This window comes from Notamacropus eugenii, chromosome 2 (assembly GCF_028372415.1).
Source record: "Notamacropus eugenii isolate mMacEug1 chromosome 2, mMacEug1.pri_v2, whole genome shotgun sequence".
In the NCBI taxonomy this organism is placed as follows: domain Eukaryota; kingdom Metazoa; phylum Chordata; class Mammalia; order Diprotodontia; family Macropodidae; genus Notamacropus; species Notamacropus eugenii.
Genome location: NC_092873.1, coordinates 11,299,119 through 11,320,798, shown reverse-complemented (window position 1 = coordinate 11,320,798; position 21,680 = coordinate 11,299,119). Strand labels below are relative to the sequence as shown.

Below are 21,680 nucleotides of genomic sequence, written 5' to 3'. Positions count from 1 at the left end.
GTTAGTAGTGCAGAGTACAAATTTCACATCATGAATGGAAAGCTGCAGAGGAAAAAAAGGGGAAAAGCCAAAGACCATGTGGTCATAGCTGTTTGTATTCCCCTTTGCAAGTACTTCCTGAGGTAACATCAATAAAGATCGCCAATCTGCTCTGCATTATATGTACCTTCAAAACCAAGGCAGCTTTCATGATCTATTCTAATGGAAGTCTGCAACAGGACGATACAAACAAATACAGAGAATGAAAATATCCCTGTCGGAAGAGACATTATAAATTCCAGAGTCCAACCTTGCAGTCAATGTAAGAATTGTGTCTGTAGTAGTCACCCATAGTCAGACAGTGTCTCCTGAAGGAACTTGTCTCACAACCAATCCATTCCATTGCCATAAATTTTCATTTTTCTTATAAAAGTCACAACTAGGCACCTTTCATCACTGATTTGACCAATCTGTTCTAGAGATACCCAAGTCAGCACAGCAGCTCTTCACGGATCTGAAATTAGACATCATACCGTCCCTCAACTGTCTTATTCATTCTTAGTTCATCCATATCACTTGTCTCTGAATTGAGTTCAGCCTTCTCCAGTCATCCTGATTCATATATGGCCAAAGAACCCTGGTGGTTCTGGAGGAGAAAGTGAAGCTTGTGACTTTGCACAGCCATTCCTTATTGAAATCCAATTCAGTGGTAAGCCGTGTCATCATCTTCTTCAAGTTCTATTGCTCCTCAAGAATAAAGGAGATACCAAAGCCTGTGAGTAGCTCACTTTAGCTCAATAGGGACCCAGCTGAGCAGTTCTAGTTGGGCTACTCAGCTCGTCCTGTCCTCTCTCCTCTTTTTCTCCCCGACATAGGGTATCACCTCTTTCCTGTAGGGGGTTCTGCCCAAAGAAAGGTGAGATTTCATGACTCAAACCTACATAGTTACCGGACATTTACTGGTTGGATTCGCTTCTTAACGATAATGCCTTCAACTCAATTCACTCTGCCTCTGATTAAGTGAACTATAGGTCGCTGACGAAGTACCACTTAATGAGTATTTTTTGGCCATCCTGGCTTCAGAGTGAATGTAAATAATAATTGTTTCTCTTCAGGAGAGAAGAGAGTTGAATTTTTTTTTTTTAATTTCCATTAAAGTAGATATCCTTTGATTTACCTTTTAAACAGGCTTCTTCACTGAACTGGCATTGCCTCACTCAAAGTGAGAATTTGAAAAGACATTTATTTCAAACGAACAAGTTTCCTCGGCACACGCTGGGTCATCTCCAGTCATGCTGATCGATATGTAGCCAGTGGACTCAGATGGCTCCAGAGGAGAAAATCAAGCTGGTGGCTTTGCACAGCCCTCCCTCCAATCCAGTTGAAGTATAAGTCATGTTGTCTTCTTACTGAGGTCAAGGTCCTCTATCAGAAGGAAGGACAAACCATAATCACAACTCTTAACTTATCAATATTCCTCTTAATATGTAGCCCCCATTATTATCATAGTCTTGTGGACGGGGACCCTGCAGCCCAGAGGTGAATGGAACTGTTAACTTGCGAGATTTAAACTGTATTATTCTATTACCGTAGCCTTTCTTATGATCAGCTAAAACGAACATCACTTTTTCCAAGAAACTGCTGCAACCCACTCTTCCCCTACCCTTACTTAGGACATATCTAGGGCAATGATAATTTTGCAGAAGCTAGGCTTGAACCCAGGGCTTCCTGTCTAAGGCCAGCTCCACCCTCCCCGTGCCAGGCAGCCTGTCCCTGAGGAATCATTGCCCTCCTCTCCTGAAGGTCAGAAGGGAAAAGGAAGAATGAGAGCAAAGAGGAACCTAGGCTACCAGACATCAGAGTAGTAACATGCTACTCGTTTTCAGTCGGGGCGTCAACGAATTCTTAAAGCCTTGTAGACCCTTGGCGGGCTATGGAGAATCACCTCTTCCTTTTACAGACGCAGAAACTGAGGCTGGGAGAGGAGGTGCTTTCCCAAGTGAAACAACAGAGCCAGTCCGGAGTTCGACATTCGAATCCAAGTCCTCTGAATCCAGCTGCTCCAGCTTTCCCATTAGGTCTCCTCCACCCCTTCACAGCCCCGCCCCTATGCATCCTGTCCCAGCGCGAGACCCGGCAGAACCTCTAGCAGGGGAAGCAGCCAGCCTTGGGCCCAGCCACCCTCGCGATCATGACCTTTGGAGCCTTCCAGCAGAGAGTTAATGGACCTGGCACGTGAGCACTCGTGCAGGCTTAATCTTTCCCGTTGGGCGCGTGCGCATGCCTTGAGCGTCTGTCAAGCTCACGCGCACTTCGGTCTCCCTCGAGGCGTTGCTAGGGCTCCAAGCATCTCCAGGATCGATTCCTTTCTAACTGTTGCCCTGTTTGGACGCAGTTTCCTTGGAGTCTCTGACTATCGAAGTGTTTTGGAGAGTAAGCGAGCTCCCGGAGAAGGCTGAGGGTCTCCAAGTGAGTTCTCCAGACCATCTCTGAAGCCCGCCCTCAGGATGAGGAAGATTTTCAAAATCTTGAGAAGGAGAGAGCGGTCTCCATCTGGCTCCTCCTCTCCCAGGAGAGACAGCGAGGTCCGACCCTTGGTCCCAGGTGCCGGTTATGTCATCAGAATGAAGGACCTCGGGAAGATCCATAAAGCTGCCTCCTTCGGGGATGTGGCCAGGGTGCAGCACCTGCTGCTGCTGGGCCAGGCACACGTGGACGATCTGGATAAAGAGAAGCGGTGAGAGGGCGCTGGGGGTGAGAGAAGGGATGGCCCCCCCCCAGGAACAGTGTAAGACACCCCCTCCTCCACCCTCCCTCCACGAGTCTGCATGTGCCTTGGCTAATCCTTGGAAAACTTGTCCTTTGAGCACCTGGGCCAGAGCAGGCGCAGGCTCTGCCTCCTGGAGATTGGATCCCAAGTTCTGAGTGCTGGTGACCCCTGACCCTCCTGCCTGCCCATTTTTAATGGAGGGGAAACTCCTTCCTTTTACTTGTAGTCTGCTTCCAGCTGACTTACTCTTTCTCAGTGACGTGGTGGGAGCAAATGCTGCTCTCTTCCAGTGAAATGTTCTTCTGAGTCTGCTATTTATTTCCCAGACGTTTTTGTTCATCATATCCGGTCAGAAGAACTAATGCACATTGTAGATGTCCTCGGGTGAGAAGGGTGGCCACTTATATTTATTTGGGCAGCGATTTCGATTTCAGGCGGAGTAACAATAATGCATTTTATGTTACAAGTATAGTACCTAACAAGAGTACAATTTTGATTTTCGTAATTACCAAGCATTGACTTAGCTCTCATTTTCATAGCACACCTCTACACCTGGCTTCTGCAAATGGCCATCCAGATGTTGTGTCTCTCTTAGTAGAGAGAAAATGCAAAATAAACCTGCGTGACAAGCACTATCAGACATCTTTAATGAAGGTATGCCCTAGTTAACCTTGCTGGTCTATAGAATGCGTTTGGAGTAAGAAAATGTGCTTTACTAAATTATTTAAATATCACTAATGATGTTTTAGTATACTAAATACTTTTTAGAGTATTGATTGTCTCTTTCTCTACATTCCATTCACAGGCAGTACAGTGTCAGCAGGAGGAGTGTGCAAGGATCCTGCTGGATTATGGTGCAGACCCTGCTCTGATGGATACCCATGACAACACTGCACTTCACTATGCTGCCTCTGGACTTAACACAGCCATAGCAGCAAAGCTGCTTAGACATACAATAGACATGGAAGCAAAAAACAAGGTAGAAGTCTACCTCTTGTGTGAGAAAATATTTTCTGAGATCAAATGTGTAAATCAGGTATTTTCCAATGCACATTATATTCTTGGAAGCATTTCTTTAATGCAAGTATCTTAAAATCCATCTCTACTCAAAGTTCATTGGCCTTGGGAATTTTCTGATGGCCAGGCAAAACGGGGAGGAGACTCCATTCACAACGGAACTCTTAATGAGGAACTTCCCTCGACTGCTTTGGACCAGGGCCTGTTCTAAGATTTAATCTTCGAGTAGGGTTGTTAACCTGGGATCCATTAATTTCAAAAAAAAATCACCATTTATTTTATAGTTCTTTCAATGTTATTGGCTTCCTTTGCATTCTCTGTATTTTAGGTATTTAAAAGCATTATTCTGGAAAGGGGTGCATGACACACACACACACACAAAAAGTTATGAAAACGTGACTTAGGGAATGGTTTGTAATGGTGAAATGTGAAGTGACTTCCCAAGCTCACCTAGCCACTCTAAGTGTCTCAGCAGCAGGCCTTGAATCTCTGTTTCACTGATTTTGAGTTTGGCTCTCCATTCAGTCCACCACATCTGTCTCTCTAGAATTTTCTTTGCATGCTATATTAGGTCTGGTACCCAGAATTCAAAGGTTCCATCAAATATCTGTCTGCAATACTTTACATATAAACATTTACCTATGATAGTACAATGTTAATTGGTCAAGAAGAAATGTCATAATGTTTTAAAAAATATTCTCTTAAAAATTTGTTCAGCATAAAACTGCAGACAGACATTTTACAAGAACAAATTCTTAAGTGTATGTAGGTGTGTTTTTTTTTCTATTTCCTACACACTATGCCGTTTCCTTTGTAGACTTATTGAGTATCTCCTGATTTTTAAGAAAAGGTTTGACTCTTCGTCACTGCTGCTCAAGAAAGAAAATAAAAATCAAAATATACATTAGGAGGGTTGTGAAGGGAGGGAAAATATCAAGAGAATGACTTTCTTCAAGGTTCAGCCACCTTAAGGCAAGATTTTCTTGAGTTTTGAGGCTGGTTGTAACACACTTCAGGGGAAAGGATGAAGAGAACTAGGCAACTTGAAAACTGACCAGAACGTAGTTGTAGCTTGGCCAAGTACTGGGGAAATAAGGGTGACTGCACGCAGACGATCATTGATCATGACATGAAGACAGAGGAAAGGAAGGTACCCCTAAAAGATTAGGAAAATCTCTTACACATCCTGGTTTTCTACGTCCTGATCACAAATTAATAACTGGAAGCAATCCCAGAGGCTATCTAACTTCATTCCCTCATTTTACATGTGAGGAAATTAAGGCCCAAAGAAGTGAAATAATTTACTTACGGTCACATGGAAATTAACTAACAGAAGCTGGATTTATGCCCTGCTCTTCTCATTCCAGAGTTCCATTGTAGCCTACTTCCTTAGCATGTCATTAGCAAGTTCACAGGATGTTCACAACATGCCTTCAACTGAATTCTATCATATAAACAATTCTTGCATACCTTAACTTGATCTTTAATATGATTTTGCAGGAAGGCTGCACACCACTTTTGCTTGCAGTTAAAGAAAATAACCGAGATATGGTAGATCTTTTCTTAAAGAATGGAGCAAATGTGAATACATCGGATAGGCTTGACAGGTACGGTAATTAAAGCTTCCAAGAAAAAAAGAGGTAACTGTTATTAGAGGAATAAGAACAACTTCAGTCAGGGAACTCTTAGTGAGCAACAATAATTGAAATTGTTCATCACTGAGAAAGGGTGACAATGTGCACAAACATCAATTATGAAAAGGGCTACTATTTATGCTTCTGCAGCAGAGAAAGCCATTCATGTGGGCATGCCATCCACCATCAATTAGTGATTTATTTTCGCAGGTTTCATTGTTTGATTTTCAATGACTTAAGATCATCACATAGCTGTTTTGTGTACTCGTGATGCAATTGATTCTCTACATGAAATAATCTTCATGTCAATCATGAGAATTGATGTGTGTAATTTTTCCTTCTTCTTCCTTTCATTGTTCTTAAGGATATGTGCACTGACAAATACAAATCAATACAATAATAAGATGACTGACTTTCATGATCCTGTGACCTTATCACTGTGAATATTTATGCCACTGGCTGAGATTTTAGTCCTTCCATACTTTCTTATGCTACAGGATTTTTGTCCTAATACCAGAAATTCCACATAGAGGATCCAAGAAAGGCATTGAAGCCTTCTCCTGGTTCTTTTAATATTTGAGGACGATGGAAGCACTTACATTGTCACATTTTCTCTCTTTTATTCTTTTAAAATTTATTTATTTTTACTTTTCAATTTTTTGCAGTTTTCAAATTTTGAGTTCAAATTGCTCTTCTTCCTGGGCCTCCCCCTTTCCCAGGATGTTATGCAAACTGATATAGGCTGTACATGTACAATCATATTCAACCTATTTCTACACTGCTCATGTTTGACAGAAGTAGCAGAATAAAAGAGGAAAATCTGAAGACAGAAAAAACAAAAAACCAAAAGGGAGAGAAAATAGTATGCTTCCACCTCCATTCAGACTCCATAATTGTTTCTCTGGATGTGAATAACATTTTCTGTCATGAGACTTTTTCCCCCGGTTTTCTCAGCATTTTTTGTCAACTAGTGAATTCAGAAGCTGGAATCTTTGGATTTCTCATATAGAAGATTACTGTAGTCATTGACCCTGGTTCTTTGATACCAAACATATTCCACTAATCCTACACTCTGTTTCTCAGCCTGTCCCAAGTGGCTTTGATGATTGTCGATTTATACAATAGAATTTTATATATGGTAGAGATAGATCACCTTCACTTGTATTATTTTTGATTAATTCCCTTGGTATTCTGGACCTTTTGTTCATCCCGATGAATTTTATTTTTTAATTTCTATACAATAATTTTGGTAGTTTGATTGGTATGGCACTGAGTAAGATATTACTTTTGGTAGAATTGTCATTTGTATCATATTAACTTGGCCTACCAATGAATAACTGATATTTTTTAGATTATTCAGATCTGACTTGATTTGAGTGAAAAACGTTTTGTAATTGTGTTCATTGTTGGTTGGTTTGTATTGGAAGAGAGATTCCCAAGTATTTTATATTGTCACAATTCTCTTTCATCGCTCAATTCTTTGCACACTTTTCCTTCTACCTCTCTTATATGATTTTAATTTCCTTTCTGAGCTCTTCCATGAGCTCTCTCTGGGATTGAGCTCACTTCTCTTTTTGCTTTGCGATTTTGCCTATACGTGTTTTGGCGTCATTCTCCTTCTCTGAATTTTTTTCCTCCACATTCTTTGTGGCCACAATAACTTCCTATGGTCATTTTTTCCAATGACTTTTTGCTCGTCTTTTTTTCCCCTTTCTTTTCAATTTGAGCTCTGCTCACAATGTGGAAAGGGCACTGTTTCAGAATTTTGTAGCAGGGTCTCCAGGTCCTGGCTGTTTACCTGGTGCTGCAATGTTTTGCTGACTCGTGTGGGAGCCCTCTTTTACGGTGGTTTGCTCGGGGGATGGGAGTGGGAATGAAAGGCACTGCTGCAGATAGTAGGGTTCTGGCAGCTTACCTGATGCTGTCCCGGAGTTCTACTGCTGATGTTTGTCATGTGCTACGACTGGTGGAGTGTTCTCGAGTTTCCCTAGATGTACCCTGAAGTTCTTGGCATTGTAACCATTGGTGGCTGCCTGTTTCCTTAATCACCTGTAGGGATAGACCCTACCTGTTTGGCTGAGTCTATTCTGAGGCATGTCAGTTCTTAGAACTGGAGTCTGCCCACTCCCTATACTGGGACTCCGAATCTACCATTGCTTTGTTGAGATGAGGCTTGCTGCTGCCCTGTTGGGATACTTCCTGTCCTGGAGTATGCTCCCTTTTACCTAAGTGAGAAAGAACTTCCCTGTCAATCTTCCAAGGTTTGGGGGCTCTAAGATTGTTTCACCCTATACCTTTGATGGTTCTGCTGTGGCAGGATTTGTTTGAGGGCAGTATTTTATGGTTGTTTCGAGGTGAATATTGGAGAGTTATGGCGATTTACTGCTTACTCCATCATCTTGGATCGCAAAACTAAAAATAATCTTTTAAAAAACAAACCTAATATTTTAAAAGATAGGATAATATTAAGAGCTAATACTATATTTCATAACTCCATCAGTTTCAATCTTTCCCATAATCCTTTATTCCGCGCCACCCCCAAATATATTGTACTCGTTCCTTTTGCTATGTTTGGTATTGAGATTTTGGATCAGAGAAAAACATTTAAACAGAATCAACATTTCTACCTGCCATAAAGAGTTTATTAACACTTGAATATACCTTAAAATATCCATAATTTCCCCATATAATATATTTACATTACATGGATATTTTTGACACTACTTCCACCTTCCACAGAGTTAGCCTATTATATCGGTTATCACTGCGTGAGTGTTCACCCTTCCTTGCAGAGGAAGACCATGCCATCAGGGCAATACTGCCATGACTTGCAATTGACTTTATTTTGAGCGAGGGAGGGCTGTGCAGGTTGCCAGCCTCACATCTCCTCCAGAACCATCTGAATCCAGTGACCAGATATTCATCAGGATGACTGGAGATGACCCAGGATGAGACAATTAGGGTTAAGTGACTAGGCCAAGGTCACACACCTAGTGAGTGTCAAGTATCTGAGGTGAGATTTGAGCTCAGGTCCTCCTGACTCCTGCACTCGTGCTCTATGCACTGCACCACCTCGCTGCCCCATGAGTTATCACGAAGTAATCAAGGAACAGCACACCTCTACGTGACATTACTGATATACCTACAATACTGCCTTAGGCAGAAAGACAGTGAATTATTCAACATAACACAAACTCGGAACTTCAGAAGATCTCTGTTTTCACGATTTTGGATATTTTCTCTACTAGTGCAGCTTGTAATCACACTAACTCTTTATCAACTGCCTTCATGGGTTAATGGGCCTTCCTGAAATCCAATGGTCCTAGCTATCTGGTGATGAACCTTTCTTCAGTTACATGAGCTTGTCCATAAACATTACTTTCAAAGAGCCTCCACTTTCCTTTCAAGGCTAGTAAACAAGTGGAAACTTGGTGTAGGCTCCCTTGAAAGTTCTTCACTTTTGTACACAAGTTACTCTGATGCACTACCTTCTTGTTGTCATGAAAATCTTGAATTGGACAGTTCCTGCTAGAACTCTAAGAGGACAAAAAATACCCCTCTCAATCCTGTCTTTCCTTCTTTTCCTAACTGCCATTTTTCATGCTGCATATAAGCACAAAAAGTACTCATCCCTCACGAAGTATTCATGTTGCACATGCGTATAACCTCATATATGAGATATCCTCTTGTTGCAACATATCGAGAGAAATCTAATTACGTGTGACTCCTTTAAATTCTGAAATGTCGATGGTTTCTTTGTTATTCTAGAACAGCCCTGATGATTGCTGCCCGTTGTAAACCAACAGGTGTAGTCAGTCTTCTTCTTCAATATGATATTGATCTCTCTTGCCGAGATGCATTTGGACAGACAGCTGAGGAACATGCTGCTTTCAGTGGTCATTCCATGTAAGTATCAACGTTTTAATTCTAATAATTTGTATGGAATTGCATTTAAAATCATTTCTCCTCTATACAAAGGAGACTGTCTGGGACTTTCATAGTTGCATAATATGGCAAGCATCTGGCAAGCATACTTCAAGGCACTGTGAAGAAGTTGGTCCAAAGGCCAATTTCGGTTATCCAAGTTCAGGAGGACATAAGCATGAGACGAGTTACAAAGTAGAGTCAGGGTATGTGAGATCAGATTTTTCAGAAGTAAGGATAACGAGGATGATAGGTGCCATTTTTATAGTTCTATAAGGTTTTCCAATGTTTTCCATACATTTTAGTATTTGATCATCCCAAAAGTTCACTTCACAAAAATTTATTTATAAAGTCTGCTTTAAAGACACGGTTTTTTTTTCCTGTTTGTTTCTTAATCTTTGCTGATACCTCCAGTTATAGTAGATTTAAAGTTAGTTTTAGGAAAAGCCACATGATATGTTGGACACCTGAAAGTGAGTGACAGCTAAAGAGAATAAGTAATAAATATAATAATCAACATCAAAATTTACAATGAGGCAGTTTGGTCAGGGGAAAGAGTGCTCTAATTGGAATCAGAGGACCTGAGGAAAAATGATGCCTCTCACTTTATGGATCACCCTGGAGAACTGTTAACCTTTTCTGGAACTCAGTTACTTAATCTAGAAAATAAAGTGTTTGGAGTAGATGATCTAAAGCTCTGAATCTATACTTCTCTATTACTGTGACTCTGAGTACATGTATACTAGGTTTAGGCTGAATAATTAGCTATACCCTACAGACTTTATCAAAAGAATAACAACAATTTTGCTGATAATCTGATTATTAAAGTCTAAGGTATGCAGAGACCCGGTACGTATAATTTTATCTTGGTTGATGTAGAAATATTTTGTTTTATCTTTTACTTTGTACATAGTCATTACGAACTAATTTATCAATATGGACAACAGAAGGCACTTAATCAGCCCCTTTCACTCCAAATCAGCAGTTTGGAAAGGGCTGCTGATTCCAGATTTACCGTGACTGGACCTGCCAACGATCAGGAAGGTAAGAGTGACAAATTAAAAAAAATAGCTAATTTTAAAAAATAATGAAAGAGCAATCTTTAATTTCATATATATTAAATATTTATGTATATAAATATATGTATATATGTTCTATTTCCATTTTATACTTTTAAAGGGTAGGAATTGGTCTATTTTTGGTTATTTACTTAATTATCCTTGTAGGTTGATTATCCTGAACAAAACAGCCTCAAGGTATTTTGTGTTATTAATGTCTGCTTTCTCCCAAAATTTCTTTAAGCAAGTTACAATAACAATTATCAGATTTCTCCATTGTTCTAAATGTAATTAATGAAATCATGTGAAAAATTTTGAACATATTTCACATGTATTATATGTAGTGATATTAGTTATTTTTGATGCTAAAACATGGGAAAAATAAGTACGTAAACGTCTCCTGTAACTGTAGCATGTTCACACACAGAGGCACACCGACACAGATGGGCTCATCTAATATTTGGACATATAAAGGCAGAACGGTAAAACAGCTGGAGAGCAAAGCCTTCTTCCTTTTTGGAAGTCTATGAAAATCACTTATCCAAGCTTTGGAAATGGATACATTTTAAACGTTTCCAACATTTCTAAATGTTCATAAAGCTTTCAGTTCAGAGATACCAAAGAGGATGCAAAAGACACAGAAGTTAGGGGGAACAGGGGACAAAGGTTTGAAAGGTAATACATATATGTTCCTAGATTTTTGGTAGATATTTGCACATGTGCCCACTTCCAACATCATCCTAGGAACACTTCCAATCTCCTGATTCAGGCCGTTAAACTTTCAAAGAGAAGAGATTTTTCTGAGTGGTTGCCTAATATTGAATCCTGCCAGCTGGGCCATTGGGAATCTCAATGACCTGGGCTTGCAATAATAACTTCATCCCGTATTTATGAGTTTTCTGTTTCAAATCAATTTACCCTTTACCTTGTGAGAAAAGCAGTGTGGGTATTCTGTTTACTTCCATTTGAATGGTGATGAAACTAAGGAGCAGTTAGCTTAGATGCCTTGCTCATGCCAACAGAGCTCAAAAGAAAGTGTGATCATGCGCATATTACACTACAGATCTGAAAGAGATGAGCTATGTAAATCGTTCCTTAAAAGAAATAAGAAATCACAATGGCACAAGAAACAGTATTTAATTTTAAGTATATCTAGTACAGTCTAAAATCACATCCTTTTCAGAAAACATTCCTTGCTTATAGCTTGTCAGGTGATGAATGAACTTCATTTTTCTTCGTTTTCTTCGTTTGTAAAATAGTATATCTCTAGCTACATACATGCAAATAGAATGAACTTTTAAGATTAAAAATGTCAAGTTGTATTCCTCAATTTCTATTATGTTATCTAGAGAAAGAAATTTAATCAAATTTTTTGAAATTCCAAATCAAATTGTAATAAAAATAATTGTACTTAGGAAACTCAATGAAGGTGGAATGTCTATGAATTTCATCAAACAAGAAAATTTATAGTCTACAAGACGGAAATAAATATAGGGAAAACTGAAAGGATTGTTACTGATAGAACTATTCATAAGTAGGTTTGTGACAGATATCTGAATGCAGACACTGACTTTATGAAATATATAATAACCAGAATCATTTTCTATAGAAACCCAAATCAGAGTGTAAGCGCAACCATAGTAAGGTTAGAATTTTAAAAGCTTCAAACAACTAGGGATAGGAATAGGAAGAAAAAAATTTCTTTTTTTAAATATATTTTTATTAAATATGTATGCTTTCCTTGAAATACTCATTCTGTACCATAAGACATTTATTTGTTCTATCTCATTTATGTTCATCCAAGAATTAGTAAAATTTGTTATCTGATACACGAGTGTGGCAGTACAGCATAGCTTCATGCAGCATTAGACAAAATTGGTGATGACTTTTTTGAACTTGAGGAGTCACTGAGCTGTGACCATGAACCTCAAATCTTCATTGTTTTGAGGGGAAGATGAGAGTAGTAATAAAGTGAGGACATATTTTCTTGAGTTTTATTAGTAGTGAACCCTTTGCGTACACATTTTCTTATAAATCATATTGGCAAAGGAAACCAGGCTCTTATCATGAAGTATGAGTGTGATAGAGTTCCGATCCTGGGGCCTGGTAGTCATTTTTCGTTCCCTGAAGCAACATCTTCCTTCCTTGTAATTATTTCTTGTTTTCTTTTGTTCACATTGAGAATAAGCCCAAATTATTTGTCAGAGAAATTCGAAATTTTCTGGTTTTCTGGCATTTTGACAAATTATTGTATTCTGGGGTGGAGCATTCCCTAATCAGTAATTCTCATTTCTTTGATATTTTAATTCAGGGTTATGGTAGCAAAGTCACAAATTATCCCAAAACATTGCAATCCAAAAGTCTTTTTTCTCTCTCTCCCTGATGATTGATATTCAGTTTTGTTTTCATGAAGCCATTACTTTAATTGAGTAATGTCATCTTGTCGCACAACTCTTCATGGGTAATACAAATTGGAAATGCTGACAAGTAAAAGTTGTCCTTCCCAAGTCAGACAGTGCTGTAGTGTAGCTAGATAAGACAGGCAGGATTTAGGACTAAGTGATCTAGTCCTGGCTCTGCCAGGTATTGTGTTGAATTAAGAAATCCAGTGCTCTTGTTAATTACTTTTCTCTTCTTGTCCTTAGCTTTAGGAAACAATGAGATGAATTTCAGTTTAATGAGTGGGTTATATAAATGTCTGCCTCAGGATACAAGCCCATATCACACAATTCTTTTTGGTGATAAAGACAAGACTTGTATTTCCGTTGGCATGAATTATCTCCTTCTGCAAGAGCAGGTTAGAACCTTCTGTGAAACTTCGGGTGGCAGAGAATTGACTTGAGCACTGAAAGGTGAAGGGATATATTAATTTTCACGTAGGCAATATCACAATCAAAGGTGCAACAATAATCCTATATACAAAAACTTGCACAGTAGTACCTGTTTCTTGATGCATTTACCTTTGTGCTCCCCTCCAGAAGGGCTCTAGAGCACGGCCCCATATTTCAGCGTACCAGAGGACCTGACTTTGACTATACATACATACATATTTATGTATGTGTGTGTATCTATGTATACGTGTACATATACATATATATCAATAATTGAAAATTCCCAAAGTTAATAAAAAGTTTTGCATATGTTCATTGATGCAACCAATTCCTCTTGTCAAACTAATTGTAAATACTTAATAAACAAGAAACCCCTGCTAAAAAAAAGCTTTGAATTTAGTAATATATTGTGGACTGATGAATAGTAAAGGTAATTATATAGTTTTGTATATTAAACAACATCTTAAGACGTTTTTGGACTGATATATAGTAAAGTCATTTAATATTTCAAAATAGACAATGGCTGATGTAGGAATTTAAAGATGTAAAATTTCTTCCTCTAAGGACATGAACGAATTGGGCATGCAGGTGAAAAAGCCAGAACAAGAAAAAATTGAAAATCCCCAAGTAAATCCCCAATCAGAAAGACTGAAAACCAGAAGAGAGATTAATAAAATGGAAATTAAGAAAACTATTGAAGTCATAAATGAAACTTTAAGTTGGTTTTATGAAAAACCACAAAATTGAGAAACCTTTGAGCCATTTGATAAAAAAAAAAAAAACAAAACCAAAGAAGAAAAGCAAATTACACTATCAAAGATGAAAAGGGTTGAAGTCACCTACAATGAGCCGGAAATTAAAACATTAACTAGAAATTACTTTGCCCAACTGTATGCCCATAAATTCGACAATCTAAAGGAGATGGATGACTATTTTAAAAAATGTGAATTGCCCAGATTAACAAAAGAGGAAGTTGAGTAGTTACATAACCCTGTCTCGGAAAAAAGAAATTGAACAAGCCATCCATGAACTCCCTAGGAAAAAATCTCCAAGTTTGGATGGATTAACAATTGAATTCTATCACACATTTAAGGAACAGTTACTTCCAATATTATATCGAGTATTTGGGAAAATTGGCAAAGGAGTCCTCTCAAAGTCGTTTTATGATGCAAATATCGTTGTGATACCTAAACCAGGAAGGGCCAAAACAGAAAAAGGAAATCCTGGACCAATTTCTCTAATGAATATTGGTGCAAAAATTTTAAAAAAGATTTTAGCAAAAAAAAAAAATACAGCAACTTACCTTGAAAAGAATGGTTCATTATTAGGAAAACTATTAACATTATTGATCATGTCAAAAACTAACAGAAACCACATGATTATCTCAAAAGATGCAGAAAATCCTTGGACAATATACAACACCCATTCCTATTGAAAAGACTGGAGAGCATAGGAGTAGATGGAACTTCCCATAAAATAATAAAACAATAAGTAGTATCTACCGAAAACCTTCAGCAAGCATCATATGCAAGGGAGATAAGCTAGATGTACTTGCAAGAAGACCAGGGGTGAAACAAGGATGTCCATTATCACCCATGTTATACAATATGGTACTAGAAATATTAGTGGTAGCAATAGGAGAAGAAAAAGAAAAGGATGGAATTAGAATAGGCAAAGAAGAAACTAAGCTATCTCACTTTGCAAATGATATGATGATATACTTAGAGAATGCCAGAGGCTCTAGTAAAAAACTACTTGAAATGATAAATCATAAACAACTTGGCAAAGTTTCAGGTTGCAAAATGAACAGATCTTCTGCATTTCTATATATTATTAACAAAGCTCAAGAGCAAGAGATAGAAAGAACAATTCCTTGTAAAGCTAGGTTAGACACTATAAAATATTTAGGAGTCTACCTGCCAAGAGAAATCCAGGGATTATCTGAATACAATTACAAAACCGTTTTTGCACAAATAAAGACAGGTCTAAGAAAGCGGAAAAACACTAGTTGCTCATGGCTAGGCCAAGCCAATGTTAAAAAAACATGACAATTCTACCTAAGTTAATTTACTTATTCAGTGCCATAACAATCAAATTATCAGATAATTATTTTCTATAGCTAGACAAAATAAGATCAAAATTCGTCGGGAAGAGAAAAAGGCCCAGAATATCAAGCGAACTAATGAAGAGAAATACCAGGGAAGGTGACCTTGATCTACCAGATCCCAAATTTCATTATAAAGCAACAATCATTAAAACCTCTTGATACGGGCCAAGAAACAGAAGGGCAGACCGGTCGTATAGCTTACGTCCTTCCGACGCAGTGGTCAAAGAATATAGCAATCTACACTTCGAGAAAGCCAAGGAACCCAGTTTCCTGGGATAAGGACTCACTACTTGACAATAATTGCTGTGACAACTGGATAACATTGTGGTGGAAACTAGGGTTAGAACATTGCCCAAAACCGTACACAGGAATAAATTCCAAATGGATACATGCTATAGGAATAAAGATTGATACTATAAATAAATTAATGGAGCAAGGAATAGTCTATTTTTCAGATTTATGAAGAAGGGAAGAATTTTTGACTAAACAGGAGGTGGAAAGCATTATGAAATTCAAAATGGAAAATGTTGATTCCATTAAACTGAAAAGCTTTCTACAACCAAACCCAATGCAACGAAGATTAGGAGGAAAGCAGAAACCTGGGAAACAATTTTTGCAATTAGCGTCTGTGATAAAGGCCTCATTTCTAAAATAGATGGAGAAGTGAGTCAAATGTACAAGAATAGAAGTCAATCCCCAGCCCATTACCGGTCAAAGGTTATGAATAGGCAGTTTTCAGAGGAAGAAATAAAAGCTGTCTAGAGTGATATAAAAAAAGCTCTCAAGAACTTTTGATTAGAGAGATGCAATTCAAACCAACTCTGAGATACCACATCACAGCCATCAGGTTGGGTAACATGACAAAATAGGAAGATGATGCATGTTGGAGAAGATGTGGGAGAGTTGGAACACTAATCTCTTGTGGGTGGAGCTGGGACCTGATCCAACCATTCTGGAGAACATTTTGGAACTATGTCCAGAGAGCTAAAAAATGTGCACAGCCCTTGACCTAGAACTACCGCTTCTAACACTGTATCCCCAAGAGATCACAAAAATGAGAAAGAGTCCCAAATGTACAAAAATATTTATAGCAGCTCTCCTTTGGGTGGCCAAAACCTGAAACTCTACGGGATGCATATCATTTAAGGAATAGCTGAATAAAGTGTGGCACAGGAATGTAATGGAATACTGTTTTGCTATAAGAAATGATGAACAGGAAGATTAATGAGAGGCCTGGAAATAGTAATGTGAAAAGATTGTGAGTGAAAGGAACAGAACCAGGAGACCTTTGTACACAGCAACAACCGCTATATGGGAGGAATTTTTCTGCTAGGCGTAGCACTTCATTGCAATGCAGGGATTTACATAATTTCCAGTGGTCTCTTAAGGCAAAATGCCTTCCACATGCAGGGAAAGAACTACGAAATTTCATCACATAATGAAGCAGATCATTTTCTTTTATATTCTGTTTTGATTTGTTTTAGGATTTCTCTCATTCGTTTTAACTCTTCTATGTAACATGACCAAGGTGAAAATATATTGAATTGGAATGTAAGTGTAGAATCTATAACAAACGGTATGCTGTCTCAGCATGGACATGGGGAGATACGGGGTTACAGGGAGGGGGGAATCTAAGATATATGGAAATGACTGTTGAATACTGAAAACAAATGATATTTTAAAAGTATACAATAGTTTCAAAGCTTCAAATTTTGATTTCTGAGATATATCTCCAACATGTACATAGATTTCTTTTTCATTAATGGTAAAATACATATGTGGAAAGGGTGTTTATATATTAATAACTTTGAATTACTAAAGGAGATGACTAAAACAATTTTTCTTTCTTGAAATAACTCTCCAAATGGCAAAAGTTTTTCCATCATGTCTTAAAAATATTTTATATACGTTCTTTCCTATATGGATAAACTAAACTTAAAAAGTAGCTTTTATATTTTTATAGTTTTGAACATACACTTCCATTAATTTTACATTTTCTCCCCCTCCTTCCCTTTCCCCCTCCTCAAGACATTCTGCAATCAGATATAGGCTGTACATGTATTTTCCTATCAAACGTTTTTTCACATTAGTCATGTTATATAGAAGAACTGGAGTGAATGGGAAGAGCCATGACAAAGAAAATAAAACGAAAGGAAAATTGTCTGCTTGACTCTGAATTCACACTCCTTAGTACTTTCTCTGGCTGTGGACGGCACTTTCCGTCATGAGTAAAGAAAAACCTTTTAAGACTGATAAATTAATGGATACCAGAGGTGTAGAGATGCCAGTAGGCAGCACTGGTAAGGAAAGAAATGAAACTGTATTATTAACTGTTATTCTACAAGTGTGCATCGAAGTGGATGTATTCAAAACATAATTCTACCTCTTTATTTCTGAGATAAGAATATCATTTATACGTTGTTTGAAAGTACCTTATTGTGACTGCTTACATATTACGCGAATTTCCAAATTATACAACTAATTAAGGAATCATCCACACTGGGGTCCCTTGTGATATAATTGCATCAATCACTGCCATTGTTTGGAAGATATGATGCTGTGTTGCAGCATCAACTTCATAAGAGCCCCCTGGGAATCTTGAGTATCCATCCCTTCAAAAGAATCACCTTTACATGTGTCACTGTGGAGCATGTTATGTACTGCTCCATATACAAATATGTAAAACCCTTGAAGTAGGGTCTACTTGAAATGTGCGTTGCATGTTGTGTTAACACTATATTCTTGTTTTATTTCAAGAACTGATAATTGATTCTAATTGCTGTGATGCAAACGCCATAACCGGAAGTACACCAAATTATGGCTTTCATTCTTTAATTCACATAAGGGTATCCAACAAGGCTATTCGTTTTGTGGGAAGTTGTGATGGTATTATATTGCTGAAATACACTTGTTGATAAACCTTTCATTCTTTTTCTTTCAGATTCTCTTGAGAGACATCAAAATGTGAAGGTAATAAAAATGATACTGTTAATTTACATCTGATATTTATTCAAAGCTTTCAATATAACTATCTTCTTCTTATTGGTTTCATAGTCCATTCAACCCACTACAGAAAAGCATGTTTATTACACGAATGATAATCTGGGAAATGGAGTTCAGGAAAAACGAAAGTCATGTAAGTGTCCTAATTCTATAATTTAGGAAGAAAGAAAGTATATTTTTAAAAACGTAAATATTCATATCCTTTTTTCCTTCCCTTTCTCCCTACTTATCTTACAGATTTAGTGGAAGAAAGGAACTTAGATGACTCAGATGATATTGACGGTATTGTCTCATTTTCCCCTTTTATACAAGTAGGAGATTAAGTGATTTTTATTTTCAAAAAATCACACCTAATAGGAGATGTGCCCTGCAGTTTTCAGTTTTTGCTGTTGTGTTATGAGTACCGTATTTCAAGTGGCATTTTTGTACTTGCTGCCTCCTTTCTACATTTCCCAAAGCCACATAAATTGAGTTATGTATGTATTATCGCAATTCAAGTTAGTATTTATTAAGGAACGATTATTTATCATGTGAATATCACATTCTTGCTGCTTTATTGGACGATGGAAAGATAAAAACAAACAGTTTTTTTGCCTCAAGAAATTTACTTTCTCTGAAGGGGTACAACGTACAAACTGTGTTAAAATGTCAGTAGTATGGAAGGTAAGGGAGAAGAATTACACTGCTCCAGGAAAATTGAGGGGTGAGAGATCAGGAGAAAGGGTATTGGTTGTGGAAGAAAGGTTTCATAGCCCCGAGAACTGCAGCAATAAGGTACCACAGAAGGATTGAGAGCAAGAGAATGGCCAGTTCAGGGTCTTAAAGAGATTACTTGATGACTTTGTGTAGAAGGAAGCAGAGAAGGTAGAATTCAGAAATATGAAGACTGCTTAGTAAGCTATGGCAAAAATCCAGGTAAAAGTTGAGGAGTTCGTGAAATGGGGGTTCTTTGATACTGATGAAAAGGGAGAGGATGACAGATGTGATGGAGGTAGAATCAACAGGGACTTAGCAGCTTTTGCATGTGTATGTTTCTTCATACACACACATACATATATGGATGAGAAGAGTATCAAAGATACGGGCCCATATTCCTGAGAAGATGGCATGCGTTTACCAAAGATAAAAAGTATTAAAGACTGTAGATTTAAGAGCTGGAATGGAGAGAAAAGAAAATGATGAGTTCAGACTTGTTCATGTTGAATTTGAAGCTCCAGGAGGACATACAGGCTGAGAGATCCAGGAGCCAGTCCCAAAAGATGGTGCCCAAAACACAGAACAGTATTTAGGTGTGGTCTGACGAAGGCAGGGGTCAGCTGGATTTATATCTCCCTTCCTCTGAACGTGATTTCTATTTTGATGAAATCTAAAATTGCTTTGTCTCTCACGGCTATTATATTGATTCAGAGAAAGCACATCATCCAAAAAACTCCCAAGAAATTCTGACAACCATTTCTATGTAATTCTCTATCCTGTTCTTGTACTTGCGTTTGTTATTCTGCCCAGAAAGATGACTTGTAGGAATTTGTCAAATGCTTTTCTGAAAGGGAGGCAAAGTATAATGACAATAATACCCTGTTCCGTCAGTCTAGTAAGATTGTCAAAATGTGAATATAGTCTGCTATGACGTGTTCTGACCCTATCTCAAGAAATCATGAGAGTTGCTAACAAATAGCATCAGAGGAGGTTATCCATGAAGCATAGAACTTGAACAGTATGTGATCACGATCATGTAAGGTCAAGAAAGAGTAAGAACGAGGATAAAGGCTATCAGATTTAGCCTTTAGAGACCATTGCTAATCTTGGAATCAGCAGTTTCTGTAGAAGGTTAGATCCAGGGCAGACAAAAGGGTTTGACAAATGAATATAAATAACTCTACTACTTGGACAGTGAAAAGGAGGGCAGATATCAGATAATATATTCCCCACATTCCGTGAAGGCTAGCAAGCCTCTCTCCTGCTCTTTCATCATTGAGAAAAACAAGTAACCCAATGGATTGATTACTCCTGGCCTAACTACCAAAATGATCACACATGACCATTGTTCATTAGTTTACCTTTAATTTTCAAATTTTACAATTTCATCTGGAATGAATACATAAATCAATCCTCACAGCTTCCTGTGATTTGGTATAAAATGAACATCTCACAAGCTACTTAAAATGCAGCAGTTGATTGAGATTACAGAATAATTTGATGAATGCATGATTAGTGAAATCGAATTTTCTTATATTCATTCCTTTCTTGAAAAGAGAATACAATGGATAACTTATAGCTGTCCTGATTGCCACTGCTGATAAGAGGGGGAGGTTTCATTTCTATGAGAAAAATACTTCTGAATAAAATCACCTGTTACTTAAACATTAATGCCCATTTAACCCAATAATTGGAATTTAAAGGATCATCAGAGGAAAGTCAAGAAAGTTTTGATAAAAGTGACCTGGAACAGGTATGTAATAATAATATTCCAATTTCTGATATTTTGTATTATGCAAAGTGCCTTTCATGCTAGTTTGCTTGCAAGACTTTCATAACTTGGTTTACTTTTCAATGCTTTTTGCAATAACTTTAGAAAATAATGCATGTTTCAGTGACAACGAATAGGAATAGTTAATCTGAAAATGAATAATTTTAGAAATTGTCTCCTAGTCAAATATGTCCATTGTGAATGCTAGAAATTTGATGATAAAGCTGGAATTTACTTCATTTCTCCCTATATATTAAAGAAGAATGTTTATAATCAGGAAGATGTGATTATATATATTATACATATGATATAATAATATATGATTATATATCGTTATTTTATATACGTTATATGATATCATACATGATATCATATATATATATAATAATTTTCACAAGATTCCTAAATAATGTAGCTTCTAATGGGTTAGGTGGCATACTAGGTAGGGTCAATAAGACCTAATTTTGAATCCATCCTTGGATTCCTAGCTGAGTCTATGATACTGGACAAGCCACCTTACATTTGTAAAATGATTATGAATATTGCTTGTCTCACAAAATGGTTGTGAGAATGCCACGAAGTTTTGTGAAAATCTGAAAGTGCGACAGAAATGTTAGCCATTGTTGTTCTTTAAATATTTGTTTTTTTAATTTTCCCCTGCTGTCATGTATTTTACAGGACACAGTACAGATGGATGCAAACAATTGTGATGACCTCACTCAGTCTTCTGACACAGCTACAGAGGGTGATGATTTACCTACCTTGAACTATAAGAATGTTTTGTTAGTGATGGAACAACTTAGTGTTGGTTGTGATGGTACGAACGTTTTACAATTTCCTAAGAAAATAACAATGTTCAACAGAAACCAAAGATGTGTGTGTATGCAAGA

The 21,680-nt window shown here is 37.6% G+C and overlaps 1 protein-coding gene across 1 annotated transcript in view; it reads left to right on the top strand.

Moving 5' to 3' along the window:
* Positions 1-3,110: 3,110 nt before the first annotated feature.
* Positions 3,111-21,680, top strand: part of LOC140522501 (uncharacterized) — a 55,014-nt gene continuing 36,444 nt past the window's right edge. The window contains exons 1-12 of the mRNA XM_072637922.1: positions 3,111-3,133; positions 3,289-3,403; positions 3,555-3,785; positions 5,267-5,373; positions 9,169-9,306; positions 10,238-10,368; positions 18,078-18,206; positions 18,262-18,290; positions 18,375-18,456; positions 18,561-18,605; positions 20,723-20,772; positions 21,469-21,607. Coding sequence (XP_072494023.1) covers positions 3,111-3,133; positions 3,289-3,403; positions 3,555-3,785; positions 5,267-5,373; positions 9,169-9,306; positions 10,238-10,368; positions 18,078-18,206; positions 18,262-18,290; positions 18,375-18,456; positions 18,561-18,605; positions 20,723-20,772; positions 21,469-21,607 — 1,219 coding nt within the window. The remainder of the gene's footprint in view (positions 3,134-3,288; positions 3,404-3,554; positions 3,786-5,266; positions 5,374-9,168; positions 9,307-10,237; positions 10,369-18,077; positions 18,207-18,261; positions 18,291-18,374; positions 18,457-18,560; positions 18,606-20,722; positions 20,773-21,468; positions 21,608-21,680) is intronic.